The following is a 14,960-nucleotide window of genomic DNA, read 5'->3' as shown; positions in this document are numbered from 1 at the left end:
TTCCTCCTGCAACAGTTACTGTTCCATCACACCAATGTGAAACACTTACATTAATTCTATGAAAAGGAAAGTGCAGTAAGCAATGAAAATTTAATGCATTCCCATCAGGGGTTTGCAACAAAGGTACAGATGGACTCAAGTGTCAGCTTGGTTTGTTTTTTCCTCCACACACTTTTTGGTATTGCCAACCTATTACTATAGGTAGCATGCAAGGGTAACCTTAATCACTTGTTCAAAGGACAAACTAAAGCCATCAGAAAACCAACAACTTTTAAGTCAAGACACAGACAAAAGTCACAATATTAAGGGAGTTAGTGAGTTTACTGCACAGAACACAACACAATTACTCAGGAAGCAAGCTTTGTATGTTGATGGTGCAAGAAGCTCCGCATACACACACCCCAAAAGACCTCCCCACACATACCCCCAAGAAACAGGTTTAGTTGCTCAGACTAGTAAGTATCATCTATCCCTGGTGAGATGGTAGTCTGTAACAAGAAGATGATTTAACACACAGAAAAGCACAACCTGTTGGGAAAGTCAGCATGGCTTTCATAAAGGGAAATCCTGTTTCACTAACCCTTGGAGTTCTATCAGTCTGTGAAGTAACCGAAATGAATAAAGGGAATACAGTGAACATGAAATTCCATGTTCCTTTATACTTCCACAGGTGTTTGCTCCAAAAGCTATTTAAGAAAATACATTGCTACAGTACAGAATGAAAGGTTCTTCTACAGGCTGAAGGATAAGACAAAGTTAAGACAAAAAGCAAAAGGCAGGGTTTATTGATCACTGTCCAAGACAGACTCATGAGTGCAGCCTGCCACACACTAGTACTGGGACCAGTTTTACACAATGTTTTCATCAGTGACCTGGATTCAGAGGACTCTCCAACTAGGTGACTAATATTAAGCTCTTTTGGAGAGACTGGAACTGAGAGAGAAACTCGACCTTAAAAAAACTGGAGAGACAAATGAAGATAGAAGAGAAAATTTAGGTAATTGCAAAAGCCAAGAAAAAAGCAGCATTACTTGCATATTTTGCAGAATCAGACTGGTAGTCTGTACAGCAAAAATCATGGCATCTTGACTGACAACATACAACAGCAGCCAGTGCTATGCATCAACCAGGCAGCTGTAAGACAGACAACAGCTTTTTGCCATTCTGTAGAACCCTTGTGTACACACACCTTGAGTGCTGCACAGTTTTTGTCCCTGTATCTCCAAAAAGATGTAGTAGAACTAGAGATGTAGTAGAGGTTCAGAGAACAACTGTGAAGACCAAAGGGCCTTACAATCTGACTGAAATGCCCAGGACTCCTCAGCATGGAGAGAAAGTAGAAGAGAAGATATGACTGAGTCTTGCATAATCAATAAAAAAAAGTAGATAAGCTGAAGAACTATCATTCACCTAATCCTGCCACACAGTAAGGGATACTTTATTTAAAACACAAGTACTTTACAGAACAGCACAGCAACCCGTAACTTGCTGCCATGGTACGCTATAGAGACAGGTAGTATCAGCGGACCTGAAAGCTAGACAAATTCATGGACAACAGATCTTTAAGTGGATACTGAAAGGACACTACATCTGTATCTTTCCAGATGCTTATTCTCCCATTTTGACTTCAAACACTTTTGCCACCGTGACAAACTGTTCCATAGAAACTACACTGGTGTGGCCCAACAGGGCATTTCTAGTATTATCTATCAGTTAGAATAGAGATGGGGGGAAAAAACCCAACACTATTGTCCCCCTTCTAGAACTATGACTGACTGGTACTCATCAGTCAAACAGCAGCCTCAATGCTTCCTCCTGAAAAAAAAATATTCAAGTCCAGTCCTTCACCATTTTTCCCTTCAAAGTACACTGGGTAGATTTTTTTTGGGCAGCATAACCTACCCCAGACAAACAAAAACAACAGATGAAAGAATGAGCAACAAAGTGACAAGTGCCAGAATCCTGGCAAGATAAGAAAGATGATGAAGATCTCCCTAAATGTTATAACATGAACTCAAGTGCCTAAGACAAGGCTAGGCATTTTAATCTGGGCCTGGAAATTAAGAGCTGAAGCACTCAACATCCTAGTTTGAATCAAAGCTTCAAAAACCTAACTAGCTCATGCTAGTTTATACAAGCTCAAAGACCAGGAAAAAGTTTTTCCTGAAGGACAGTACTTATTTCAAACTTAATTCTCTTCCCCATGCTTTTTCTTTACTCTTACAAAAAGGGTATTTTTTGAACCACAGAAGAGACTGCAAGACTACTTTCCGCTGAGGCAGAAAAAAACCCCAGCATTAAGTTGTCAAGTGAGAGGCTTAAGTTTCACTGGAAGAAAAGTGAAGAAATCCTCAAGTAGACTTAATTTTAATGTCATTTCCTTAAAAAAAATCTCAGAAAAACAAGCTTGTGATACAAAGGGCTAGTAGGCAATAAATCAGAAGTGTTGCCACTACAGAACATACAACTGAAAAGCCATTTATTTTTAAGATCAGAGGATAAAGCAGCTCCATGCACAATGGTTAAGAAACCTAAAACACAAGTTGAAAGTTTAATTAAGCAATTTGTTGATGATGAAGAGATTCTCAAAACTGCACAGACCTGCTGCACGTTACCTAAAGCTTTAGAACATGGTGCCGATTCTCAGTCTGATGTCATTCTCCAAAGGAAGTTTAATACACAGAGCATATGAAGTTACTTAGACTCATATTAATTTGTCTTCAAAATACTTAGAATTCAAAATCCACTAAGCCAAACTACTTTTATTTTACTACACATTAGACTACTGTGCATAGAATTCAGTAAATCTGTTACATGAGGAACTAATAATCTGTTCTATGAGATAAAGCAAGTGTTACTACCTTCTTTGGATTACCTGAGCAGTGCAGTTTTAAAACTTTTTAAAAACTTACTAAATAAGATACTTCAGTTATATAAGTTTTCAACTTACCTTTTTCCTGTAAATTCTGCTTGACCCTTCTTATTGAAGATGAATTTGGAGTCATTATATCCCCATCCATTCCACTTCAGAAGTTCTTGCCTTAAAGGGAGAAAAATAAGTGAGAATGTTAGCATACTGCAAGCCCAAAATTATTTGTAGTTATATGGCTTTGGAAAAAAGCCTTATCAGATAGCAATACAAGAAATCAAGTACGTATCAGAAGTGCATAGCTTACAGCTAAAAGTAATTCTGCTGGCACAACCACTACTCCTTCAGATAGCATCCTAAGACTTAAAAGACAAGATGCTTTATAAAAACTACCACCAGCTTACTACATGTAAGTCAGCGCACACTGTAACGTGATATTCTCAAATTGTCAAGAGTAATGTTTGAAAGATGCTTGGTTTTAAATCTACACATAAATATTAACACACAAATAGGTAATAGCCAAATATTTTCAGAATTAAAAAGACAATTCTAGTTGTTTGGTAACACTACTGTAATCTCTGTGCATTCTTAATAACATTCACTTGATGTGGCACTTTCAGAGACACATTTAGATTGAAAATACATTTTGGAAAGTCAAAAAAACCAAACCCCAAGAAACACAGGAATAACATACTAAATGCAACATGAATGTGTCACCATAAGAAAGAGAAGATAAAAAACCAAACCCACAACTGCCAAAATACAACCACAAAATTGAAATACCTTAAGCACAACCATATCCTAAGAGATACTGTGTTGCTAAAGTCATTAGAAGTGTATCAATGTAAGATTTAAGACTCAGAAATATACAGAGTAATTACACATTAAACTAAGTAGTCTGCTATTTATTTACAGCAGAAATTAAATACTAACCTAAACCCTGAATTTTATTAATATAAATTCTTAGTCTGAAAACAGATGATCTACCTTGCTTTACCATATACAGTGAACGAAGCTTACTCTGACTGTCTAATGCAAAACTAAGATGATCAGAGGTGACCATTTAAAAAAGACCTCACGATTCAGAGAAAGTACTGCCTCAAGTCAGTTGTAGGTAACACTGACATTAAAAGGTAACTGGGTGATGACTGATTACCAAAGACCTTCATTATAAAGATAATATTAACATAGGCTGCTGACTGTCAGTGTTGTAATTAAGTAGACTTGGCTTAGTAAAAGTTCTTTCTTCAAACTGCCTGTACACAAGATTTCAATTAAATGAAAAAATATCCATGGATGTGTATTTCTTTACAATTGTTTGAACCAGACATTTCAACAAGCCTTTGACAAATCTAGCACTTTAAGCAAGCTTTATCAGTTACTGAGTACTGAAACTGCATTATACAGTTTTGTGAGATATTCAGTCTACACTGTTCTTCCACAGCGAGGAACTGATTCTAAAGTTTCAGCCAGAATTAAACTGTTTGAGCAGACCACTGTCCAGACACAGAAGCCCCTCTGGCTGCCTCCTCTCTTGATAGACTTGATCTTTAGATGTGTAATATTCACTCACAAAAGGGCAAGGATCCACTCATGTCTGATAGCACAGGAATGCCTTGTGCTATTGCACTGACATTACAGATTATGAAAAAGTGTCTTAAAGCATGTTATGCAGACTTGCCTATTTTCACACATTCTTATATTCCATATATGTGTATTTATAAATATTGTATATATTCATAAATTCCACAAAGACAGTAATTCATACAGTTGAGCTGTTCCCAGCTGTGAGCAAGCTGACACAGAATTGCCCAACTCAAGCAGCATTTTTTTTTTCTTCAAGCTAAATGTTCCCCTCAAATCCCCATCATTTTAGTCCTCCTCAAGGCAAGATTTCTCCCTCTGCTGACTAAATGTAGTATTTCTATATAACTGATCTCTGTAGTCTGTCAAATCCTGTAAAGTCAGAAGAGACTTGATATTAGTAAGTGAAATTTGAGGAAGGCTCAAGCAGTTTCCCCCCCAGTTTAGAGAGGGAAGTCCACTTGCAAGATAGTACCAAAATAAGCATGCCAAGTATGATGCATGAAACAGGCTAGAGAAACCAGCTGCAAAGCTGGAGACAGACAGACCAAGACACAGAAGACCAGGCTCTAAAGGAACATAAGAAACTGCCAAAGCACAGCTTTGAAACCACCATTAGTCCTGATGTTGGTACAGACAGATACTTCCCACAAAATCCAGGGGAGGTACTATTAATTCTGGCACTGAACAAAGACCCAGGCAAGAAGTCTTTCTGCTAAGCTGCCTGCATTCCCAGCTGTTTGCCTTTTCTAAAGGCCTACTTTCCTAGATTGGTGTTAAGAGTACTTGGTGCTTTGATCAGGCTTTAAAACACAGAAAAGAGGTTGGGAGTTAGAACTCAAGTTTATTTTCAGGTTGAACTACTCCTGAATAAAATAAGTACACAAAGGTTTATGCTGCCAGACAACACAGCTGCTTTTATTGGTGTGATGAGAACAATTAAATTAAGATCTAATATAACAGACTGCATGTGTGCAGAACTGCTAGTTTAAAACATCTCAGCTACCTCATAACACAAAATCAGGAGATCTCCCCCCATCCTGCATAATGGGCAGTATTCTATCTTATGGCAGGAAAACACCACGAGAAGTCACACAATTTATATTCAAAATTATACCAAGTGAAACAAGGTTTCTGTCTGGAGACAGGAAAGGCTGTTTTTGTAACAAGCCATCTTACATTTATTCTTTCTTTTTGTTTCATCATACCAAAGTATTGCCAGTTCAAGAACTGTTGTTTGATTAATTTATTGTAGTTCCTAGCACTTCACGCCTACATACCAAGAACACATTAGAGGAAATCCTGCATGCAGCTCCCTAAAAAAAAGAAGCCTAAACAGACCAGATTTTAAAATAAGGATTGGTTAGTCAGCACTGATTTGTAACTGACATGGCCTACAGAAAGAGCAAGCTGTTGAGATCTTCTTGCATATTATTTGAGAAGTATGCCCTTCATGAACAAGAGCTCAAGACTCAAGACAATTACTTTAATCACAGAGAAAAGCAGGAGACATCCAGAGATATCTACAAGCCTCCTTGACTACTGAGGCAGTGTCATACAGATATAATTCAAAGACTGTAGCAGAACTTTTCTTAGGAAGAGTGTTACATATTAGTTAACATATTATTCAGAAAAGGTGCAAGCGGCTCTGCAAGACAGAGGCCAAGGCAGTATGCTGTTCCTCCCCAGGTCTGCCTCACTACCCCAGCTCCCTCGATTAAGGGAAATACACTATAAGACACACCTGCTTTGCATTTCCTTGTCTTTCCAGCTTACATTTGGAAATCAAAGCTGCAATTTGACAGCATAAGAAACAGAAGGCAAACAAGGAAAAAGGTCTTTTTCTAATCATAAATGTTCCTTCCCCTTCTTCATTGTAATACTACCCTTTTGCAGCATTTATACACATCACCATTCCTTCGAAAGAGCTTTTCACACCCCAGCTCCAGCACAGCACTCCCACTGTAATACCCTAGTGTAGCAATTAAGAGTTGCCTGCCACATCAGCATCACACACCACATTTGCCTCTGCTCTCAAGAAAGATCCAAATTGTGACTGAGCAATCAATATAGCCTTCTACATTTCCCAAGATTTTCATTCCCAAAAATCTCAGTGTTAAACTTATACTCCAGAAGAGTATAAAGGGCAGAAAGAATTACTGAGCATCTGCAGACCTAAGCACACATTAAAAGCTCCCTCCATGCATGAATACTCAATATATCCAATCCTGGCTCTGACACCAAGGCACTCAAACAACAAATTGACCTGCGATTAATACATACCACCATTATACCCACTTAGACTTCTACAAACTATGTATCCTCTAACACATCAATATTTTGTACCATCTGAAGCAATTTACTTTGCAGTAGTAGTTGCTATCCTTGTTCTCCAAAATTTCAAGAGTTTAACTAAAAATAACCTGAATACCCTGCATAATATCTGAAAACACTGAATATCATCTGAATGTCTCAAAGCATGTTAAAAAGTTCCATGCCCCAACCTGAAAAACAAGAAAGATGCTCAGTTTGGCTTAGTCAGCTGACATCTTCATGCTACATGTGTTCTATGTGTAGCAAGGCAATTTATACACCCTTCTATTTTTCTTCCCAGCCCCCTTTCCAAGAATATATACAGCAAATACTCATCAACATTTTGTATTACTCTTGCTTTGAATTCAACATTACTCAGCTCTGTATTGTTATCTGAACTGTCTCATCTAAAGACAACAGCTTTCCTATTCAGTACATCGGCTTCAACCAAATACCAGGGCTCACTAACTCTACTTTCGGCTTTGACAGAAACATGGAATATTTTAGTCAGAAATAGTAGGAAATTACCAGTTCTTTCTGCCTTCTAACTTAAAAGCCAGAAATTCACTACTGAAATGTATGAAGTAGTATAAGGCAAAGCTTGCTTAACTTTAATACATATACACGCAAAATTATATTGCCTGAAGGGAAAAAAATGAAAGAAAACAAGTTACCATGGAAACAGTGACAATAGGAGATGAAAACAGTGTGACTAGGCTAAATGAATTTAAATATTTCACTTTCATTGCAATGCCCAACACTGAAATACTAGTTTGACTATGCAATAAGGATTTTTTACAGCAAAATACAAGTTAAACTTATTCTGTTTTTCTGGAAAACTGGCTATGGAATAATCAAGGAGACACTGGGCAGGATGCTGTTCAAGTCCCAGCACAAGGCACTATATTAAGCCCCCAAATGACCATTAAGGTGCCTACAAACTGGGCAGAAGCTCACAAGGTGACAGCATGCCCAGCCCAGAGTGGGGCAGGAGGGTGGCCCCTGACCCACCAGCTGAACTAGTGCTCCCGGGGCATCCAGTCACCTAGCTGAGCAAGCAGAGGCCCCCAGACCTGTGCTACTGCAACAAAACTGTACCTGCCAGCACTCTCCAACTTTTGTGTTTTAGCAAGAGGCACAGTGACTAGTTGAAAAGGTTCTTGTCTCTCCCTAGGAAGCTGAGGAACAAGCACAGGGTCTCCCACAGGTATCCAGGCTCAGCATGCAAATTTCACCCACATGGAAATTAAGCCATAGATATAGTTTTTCAGTTGTTTCAAATCCACATCACAAGTACATACGAGACATCTGCATGCACAATACTTATAACCAACAGTGGAGCAGAGTTTTCTACTGCAAAACAGAAGTATCACCAACAGTTAGAGCCTTTTATTTTCCAAGGTCTAAAGCATGTTGATATTGTAACACCGGAAGTAAACAAAGTTTTCTGTTATGATGAAGTTATGAGATTATGTTCAATGAAGTATCAGAACCAAGATAAAGTAATGAATCAACTCCAAACATTAGCATCACATGATTTAACAAATGGAATTGCTTCATTACACAGACATACCATCTAAGCACAGATATATCAACAAAACTTCCCCCTTCCCCAAAATAATCTGCAGATATGGTACTTTATACACAAAACTGAGACAAACAGGCTAATTTACTCAAAGAACAAGTGACAGTTTCATGTATTTTCTTCAGAGAAGCCAGATGAAGAGCAGTTCAACCCAGCTGAATCAATGCAACTCAGATTGATGTGTCTTGGCCATCCATTTCCTTACAATAACCATCAGCATTTTCAATTCAATCACCAGCTGATACTCAGCATTAAAGCAACATACACATAAAATGCTCACAGACACTCCTGTTCCATGATCCAAGAACCCACACGTTCTTGGAAATTAGTTTAAAGTGGCAGTTTTAAGAACTACCCCATGGACCAAAACACCAGTATTTGCCTAATGCAGAGGAGTCCTGCAGGTTGCAGAGTTCTTGCAAAACTCAGCACACGGGTGCAGTAAAACTGAGGCAGTATTATAGTGTTAAGGGGTTACAAGACCCTACCCAACAGTAACTCCTCAAAGCCCACCTCAGCTGGGCTTTTGGTTACCAACTCAGATCACCAGCTTGAAATTCAGGACACAGGCGATACCAGGAGGTCACTCCCACTCTCTCCTGAAGCAGTCTGGGTTATATAGTCACACTTCACAACCACATAAGCAAGCACTCCAGTGTTTTTGAAGCCAGTAGTACATTAGTATCAGGTGCCTGAAATTAGAAAAGGGAATGTAACCCAAGGAAGCCCTTCAAGAACTGCTTTGCAAAAGCATCATTTATCTGAAGAATGCCATGCTGCAGGCAGGGACTATCTGCTGTACTTGTCATTCTTACACTACTTCCCTCTTGGAGGATCTTCCCTGCAGCAAACCAAATGTAATCGCTCTGAAGTCAAACAACATCTGGTTTATAATCTTAGACACATTCAGGTTCTGTAGCCCACACTTCCACTACCCCCCTGCAGCTGCACATACACCCGATTCAGTTGCTATTCTGTTTGCTGAATATCTGATATAGCAACACAAGCCTGGGTTCATAGCAGTGTAGCTCATAGGTAGTGTAAACCTACAATAAGCACCAAATGCAGACACAAGATTTCAGGTCTAAGACTTCAAGGGTTTAGGTACACAAAAGCAGTGTGCTGCTTTTTTAAAAAAAACCCACACTGTTCTGATAAAACAAATATTAACTCTCCTTACACATGTTCCTAGCCCTATTTCATTATTCTTCATTTCACCACATTGTAATAAGCAAAGCCCCAGGGAACAAGGAAATTTGTGTTTCTCTAGTGTTCTTTTGTAGAAAGCTTATGTCAATTAGGGTGAATTAAAGACTCAGGAAAGCCAAGACATTATAGCTATGCTTCTTGGTAGACACTTAGTCAAACGATGATTTTTAAGCTATCTCTATTCCACCTACCACTTCCACTGACACCAGCTTCTTTTATCTTTGAAGAGACTGCTCTACTACAAAAATGCACACACACAGCTACTTCCAGTTTACTTCCAGGCAGTAAACAAATAACAACTTAAAGATATTTTTTATAACACTGCAGATCAGTCCTTTGAGAAGTATTTTTGAAAGCTTGCAAAACCAGGAAATCTGCTTCACTATGTTAAAAAACCCACCACCAGACAACAACTGACTAACTTGGACAACACTGTTTAACCTACTGCATAAAGAACTTTTAGCATGCTCTAGCAAATACATTAGATAGCTGCTAAAGAAAATGTTGGCCTGTACCATCAGCCCTGAAGACTTGCACACAACAGCCCAGTTTTGTATATAACACTGCAGAGGCATCATGCTTGTCCACCACATTCAGCCTACAATTGATTTCACACTTCACATTACTTGTTCTCTACTAAGAGGTACAGTAACATTTCAGAAAAGTCTAGTTGGTTGCAACCTGTTAAAACTACAGGTGTCCTTACTTTAGTCCAGCTCAAAGTAGCTTCTAGGAAGTCCAAGTAATTACTCCAATCTATTGCATTAACAGATCATTCTATTCAGTTTAAATAAACAAATCAAGTTTAAATAACTATATATGTACAAGAAAATAGATGTGCATATATCAGATCTCTGTACATATCAAAAAGCCTATCAACATTTTCAGGTTTTGCTATAAACTTGTATTTTAAATATTAAACATACTTTAACTTCTACCTTATATCTAGGTTTTTTCTAATAAAATTTAACCAATGAATATGTCCAGTTTGGTTTACTTGGTATCACATGATCAAACAATTAAAGTCATATTACTTAAATTCTTACAGATTTCTTTCATTTCATCTGGCTGACATTCAACTACTAGGAACTGCTGACAGACAGGAATCACTGTTGCATATGAAGTCACATTTGCCCTCAGATTATGACATTTTTATCAGATTAATGCTTCCATATGAGATCATCTTACTTCATCTGTTCCTCTACTTCAATCATTAACCTTGACTAGCAATTAACTCCTTTGATGCAATCAGAACCTCCTGTGAATAGCCATGCCTTCCTCAAAGCAACAGGTTCTTACTCCTCTGATTTGTTAAGATTTTAGTTGCAACAGCCCTTACCTTCTTTGCTGTAAGTTTCCACCACCTTAAGCTCAGAAGTCAGCTATACTAGAATTCAGTTTAGTGTCAAATGCTGCTTAAACACTATTGTCTAAAGAGTTAAGCTTTTACAGTAAAGATTGCTTTGAGCATTGGCAGCAAGATATGAAGCCTCTGCTGTTACTTGTTAAATTCAAGTAGTATCAACTCCTTAGGAGTTAATGTTGCTGCTTAAAGTCATAATCATTACAAGCAACTACAGCAAGAATTGCAAGAGTCTATATGAAGGTATGGCAATATTAACATATTACCCTGTGAAACCTGAGTGTGCGCTTGATACAGACACACAGCTGACTATACACGCATCCCTTGGTTTATCCTGAATAATAAGAGATCCACAAGCCTCTCTTCATCCCACAGGAAAGCAGCTTCTCCACAAAGAGAGCAAAAATCAGGAAACCCTACCCTGCTTTCTCTTGCTCCAGGACAGAAGAACTTTAAGCCTATGAGCTACTGAATCAACATCTAGTTAAAAGGGAGTATTGCTTGAGTGTAACAAGGGCCAAAGTGTTTAAAATTTTATTTGTATAAATTACAATATAAACTATTTTGGCAAGATTAATATCAGTGCAAGCTCCATCTCTGAGGCACTCTTACTTTCTAGCATACATAACAGTTACTCTGGTACAACTGTGTTCTAGGGAGTTGTACTGCTTTGAGAACATAAGGTGCTACATGTTGAACACTTCATGTGCTTCACCTTCAAAATAACCATATGTAAGTTTTTGAACTCAAGACTCACCAGCAGAGCAAGCTTGCTAATAACCAGTCAACAGCATAAAGTTCAGAAAAACTAATTTCAAGGAAAAGTTATTCTCCAACTCAATTTATTAAGTTTTTCAGCATGCCTATCACCCTGTTAATGCTTCAACACACATTGTATAACTATGATCCCCATCTTCCACTGCAATACTGAATTAAAATACAAAATTCAAGCCAAGAATGCACCAAGGAGTAACATCTCTCTACTCTTACAGTAACTAAGATCTCCCTCAAGAGGATACTCTTTAAGTATAGAATTGCTTGTCTTTTTAGAGGACTTTTCCCATCTCAATCACTGTAATTCTAAGAAGTAGGGAACGTATTACATTCTTTAAACACATCAATTTGCAAAGACACTGTTTAGCCTTCAGAGACATTTTTCTCTGGAAACAGGAACAGTTAGGTGAGCACCCACAGACTGAGTCAATTCCACATACTCCCCTTCCTCTCCTCACTGGTGATGAATAATGTCTGGATAAGATCCTTAACAGTTTGGTCATTGAACTATCAACAAGAAAGTCATGTTCCTGCAGGTCACTGTCTAGTGACTATTGGATAAGCAGCCAGAATATTTTTTTTTTTTTCTATGATCAGAGACCTAACATCTAAAGTACTCCAGATGCTTGTTTGGGTTTTTTTTCCTTATCACAGGAAGTAGTCTACTTCACAGAAGAAACACAACATGAGGAGAGTGCACCTGGTCTGCTGCAATAGTGTCTGTAGCTTTGACACCACTTCAAACATTACACGTAAGATGCAACAGGCATAATAAACAAAAATCTTGCTTAAGGTACTTTTGGCTGCAGCTTTACTAGGAAAAATTTAAAGTAATAGTTCAAGAGAGGCAGAAAAGCTGAATCATCATATAGAAGACTGCAAGAAAAAAAAGCATCTGGACCATCCTGGTATTGCTGATAGAAGCCACACAGTATCACTGTACCTATCTACAGGTGAACTATTTTTACCAGATTTTTTTCAATCAACCTTCTGGGTCTCACAAACAGATCAACCAGCTCCAGACTAGCTGAAAGTCACTAGAACAGGACTCAGGTGTTCATCACTTGCCACCTCCAAATCAGTATAGGCAACAGAATTGTCTCCCTCCCCATCACTCACTGCAAAACTGGGTATTGCTCTCAAACACAAACTCTACCAAGATCCTCATATCCGAGCTATATTTAAGTATTAGAATTTTCACATGCAACATCTCAAATACATTTCAACTGCCTCTCAGATGTTCAAAGGCAATCTTAAGACAGAGATACAGCTCCCTTTAAGGGGTTGGTGGGTTGGTTTTTTTTTGTTTCTATACACACAAAAAGTCTGGGCTTTAAGTACATCAAGACAGTTGTACCTGTGGTGCAGACCAAGTTATCCAGCAGTTGTACCATTTTGTTCATAAAGTGCTTGAAGCAACATAATTTTTATTCTCAATGCAGAACAAGTTATTTAGAGTAAAAATACATATCCATTATAATCCTATAGCAAATCCTAATATGAGAGAGCTATGTTAATAAGTTATAGAAGTACAGGTGGTAAGTTCACTATGACTGTTTCTATAGAGAAAAGTAGCTATCCTTTGGGTCACATGCATCTTCACAAAAGCTATTTTCTCCTGTTCTTCAAGGATACAATAACTGGCTGTAGAACTTATGCAAGAGTAGATTTAAAATAAAACTCTGAAAATTAGCTAAACTGTTACTTTTTCAGAAACAGTGATTTCTTCCTAAATTCTAACCAGAGAAAAACTCAATATGGAAGGCAACAATTCCAGTGAGCAGCACTGTTTGTACACTGCCTGCAAAAACATCAAATTCCCTCAGTGAGAGAGAGCTAAAGGCTTTCTAGGTTGTTAACACCTGACCACATACCTATGACATCCCAGTCCTCCCAAAGCAGGCAAGCTCAGCTTGTGGCTCTAGGCCACAAATGGCCTGTTAGAACAATTCAGACTGTCCCTTGCTCTCTTCTTAAAAAAAGTTGAGAGCAAACCATGGGCTAAATGGATTTCCCCCAAAAGATCACAAAGTCTCTTACCCACTACTTGCCCTACCTGCCTTTTTACTGCCCCATACACTAAGATACTAGTCCCTGTACACAGCTTGATGAAAAGTAGTAAGCCGTCTACAACCTAAACCTTAAAATGCTCTTACGGGACAGCAAGCCAACACACATATAGAAAAAACACACTGAGAAAGCAGAAATCCCAAAACAAATAAGTCCGCTCCAGCACAAAGGCGATATCACAACTGTAGCACTTAAAAGAATCTACCAGAAAAATAAATCCAAGAGCCAGTGAAAAAAAAATTTAACTAGCCAATCTGACTAGTTGTCTTCCTTGGTCTCACATGACCTCAAACTCCCTACTACTAAACGGAGCAAGAAACACAAAAGGTAGTGAATATGCTTAAAACTATTCATTTCCAAGCAGCTCTAGTTAGAGCCCAATGTACGGGTACACTGTTGGCAGCACTCATGTAAGGTGGAGGTTCCACACTCCTGCGAACAGGACCGAAGGCCAGTACACAAATGGCGCTTCTCACACGTGCTGCATTTTTCATTATAGCAGCCCCACAATATTTCACAAACATTAAACCGCTCCTCCGGTTACTAAGGTGACTGTCAGCAACTTTCCATTTTCATACAACCCCGCTTACTACAGAAACAAGTAAGAGGCTGAAGACCACCTTCCTTCGGTTTCACCCGGCCCCCACAGTGGTGGGCCGCCTCAGCACTTTACCCGCGCTTGGGCTTCACCTCGTCCTGCCTCCCCCGCTGCCCCCGGCACCTCCCCGCCCCGCAGGGCCTCCCATCAGGCCCCGACAGCCCACGACCGTCCCGGGCGGGAGCAAGACCGCACTCCACAGCGCAGGCCGCCCTAGTCCCAACCCGCACCGACAGCCGGCCGCTCCGGGAGACCGCCCAGCCCGGCGGGAACTCCCCGGAGCGGCCCGGGGCCCGATGCCCCGCGGGGACCCCCGCCCGCACCCACCGCTTCTTCGGGATGGAGCCGGAGGCCGGCCCGGCAGAGCCCCCCTGCGCCTTGCAGGGGCTCGGGGAGAGCGCTTCCCGCTCCGGAGCCCGCGGCGAGCCCCGCAGGTGCCCCGAGATGATGCGCAGCCGCCGCAGGGCCGAGGACGGGGAGTCGCCGCCGCCTCCCGCTGCCTCCTCCGCCGCGGCCGCCATCGCACTTCCGTGTTGTGCCGCCAATCGCCGCCGGGTGAGAGGTCGGGCGAGCGGAAGGCGCCTGCCGGGGCTCC

The 14,960-nt window shown here is 39.9% G+C and overlaps 1 protein-coding gene across 8 annotated transcripts in view; it reads right to left on the bottom strand.

Annotated features, from left to right (window-relative positions):
- AGPS (alkylglycerone phosphate synthase) overlaps positions 1-14,960 on the bottom strand; it is an 85,186-nt gene that overhangs the window by 43,805 nt on the left and 26,421 nt on the right. For 7 of the 8 annotated variants that reach the window (XM_037398670.1, XM_037398675.1, XM_037398669.1 and 4 more), the window contains one exon: positions 2,951-3,040. In XM_037398670.1, the coding sequence (XP_037254567.1) occupies positions 2,951-3,040 (90 nt within the window). Of the gene's footprint in view, positions 1-2,950; positions 3,041-14,692; positions 14,927-14,960 lie in introns of those variants that run through there. The other variant, XM_037398668.1, reaches the window with a different exon arrangement.

This window comes from Falco rusticolus, chromosome 8 (genome assembly GCF_015220075.1).
Source record: "Falco rusticolus isolate bFalRus1 chromosome 8, bFalRus1.pri, whole genome shotgun sequence".
In the NCBI taxonomy this organism is placed as follows: Eukaryota; Metazoa; Chordata; class Aves; order Falconiformes; family Falconidae; genus Falco; species Falco rusticolus.
This window is presented reverse-complemented; position numbering and strand designations above follow the sequence as displayed.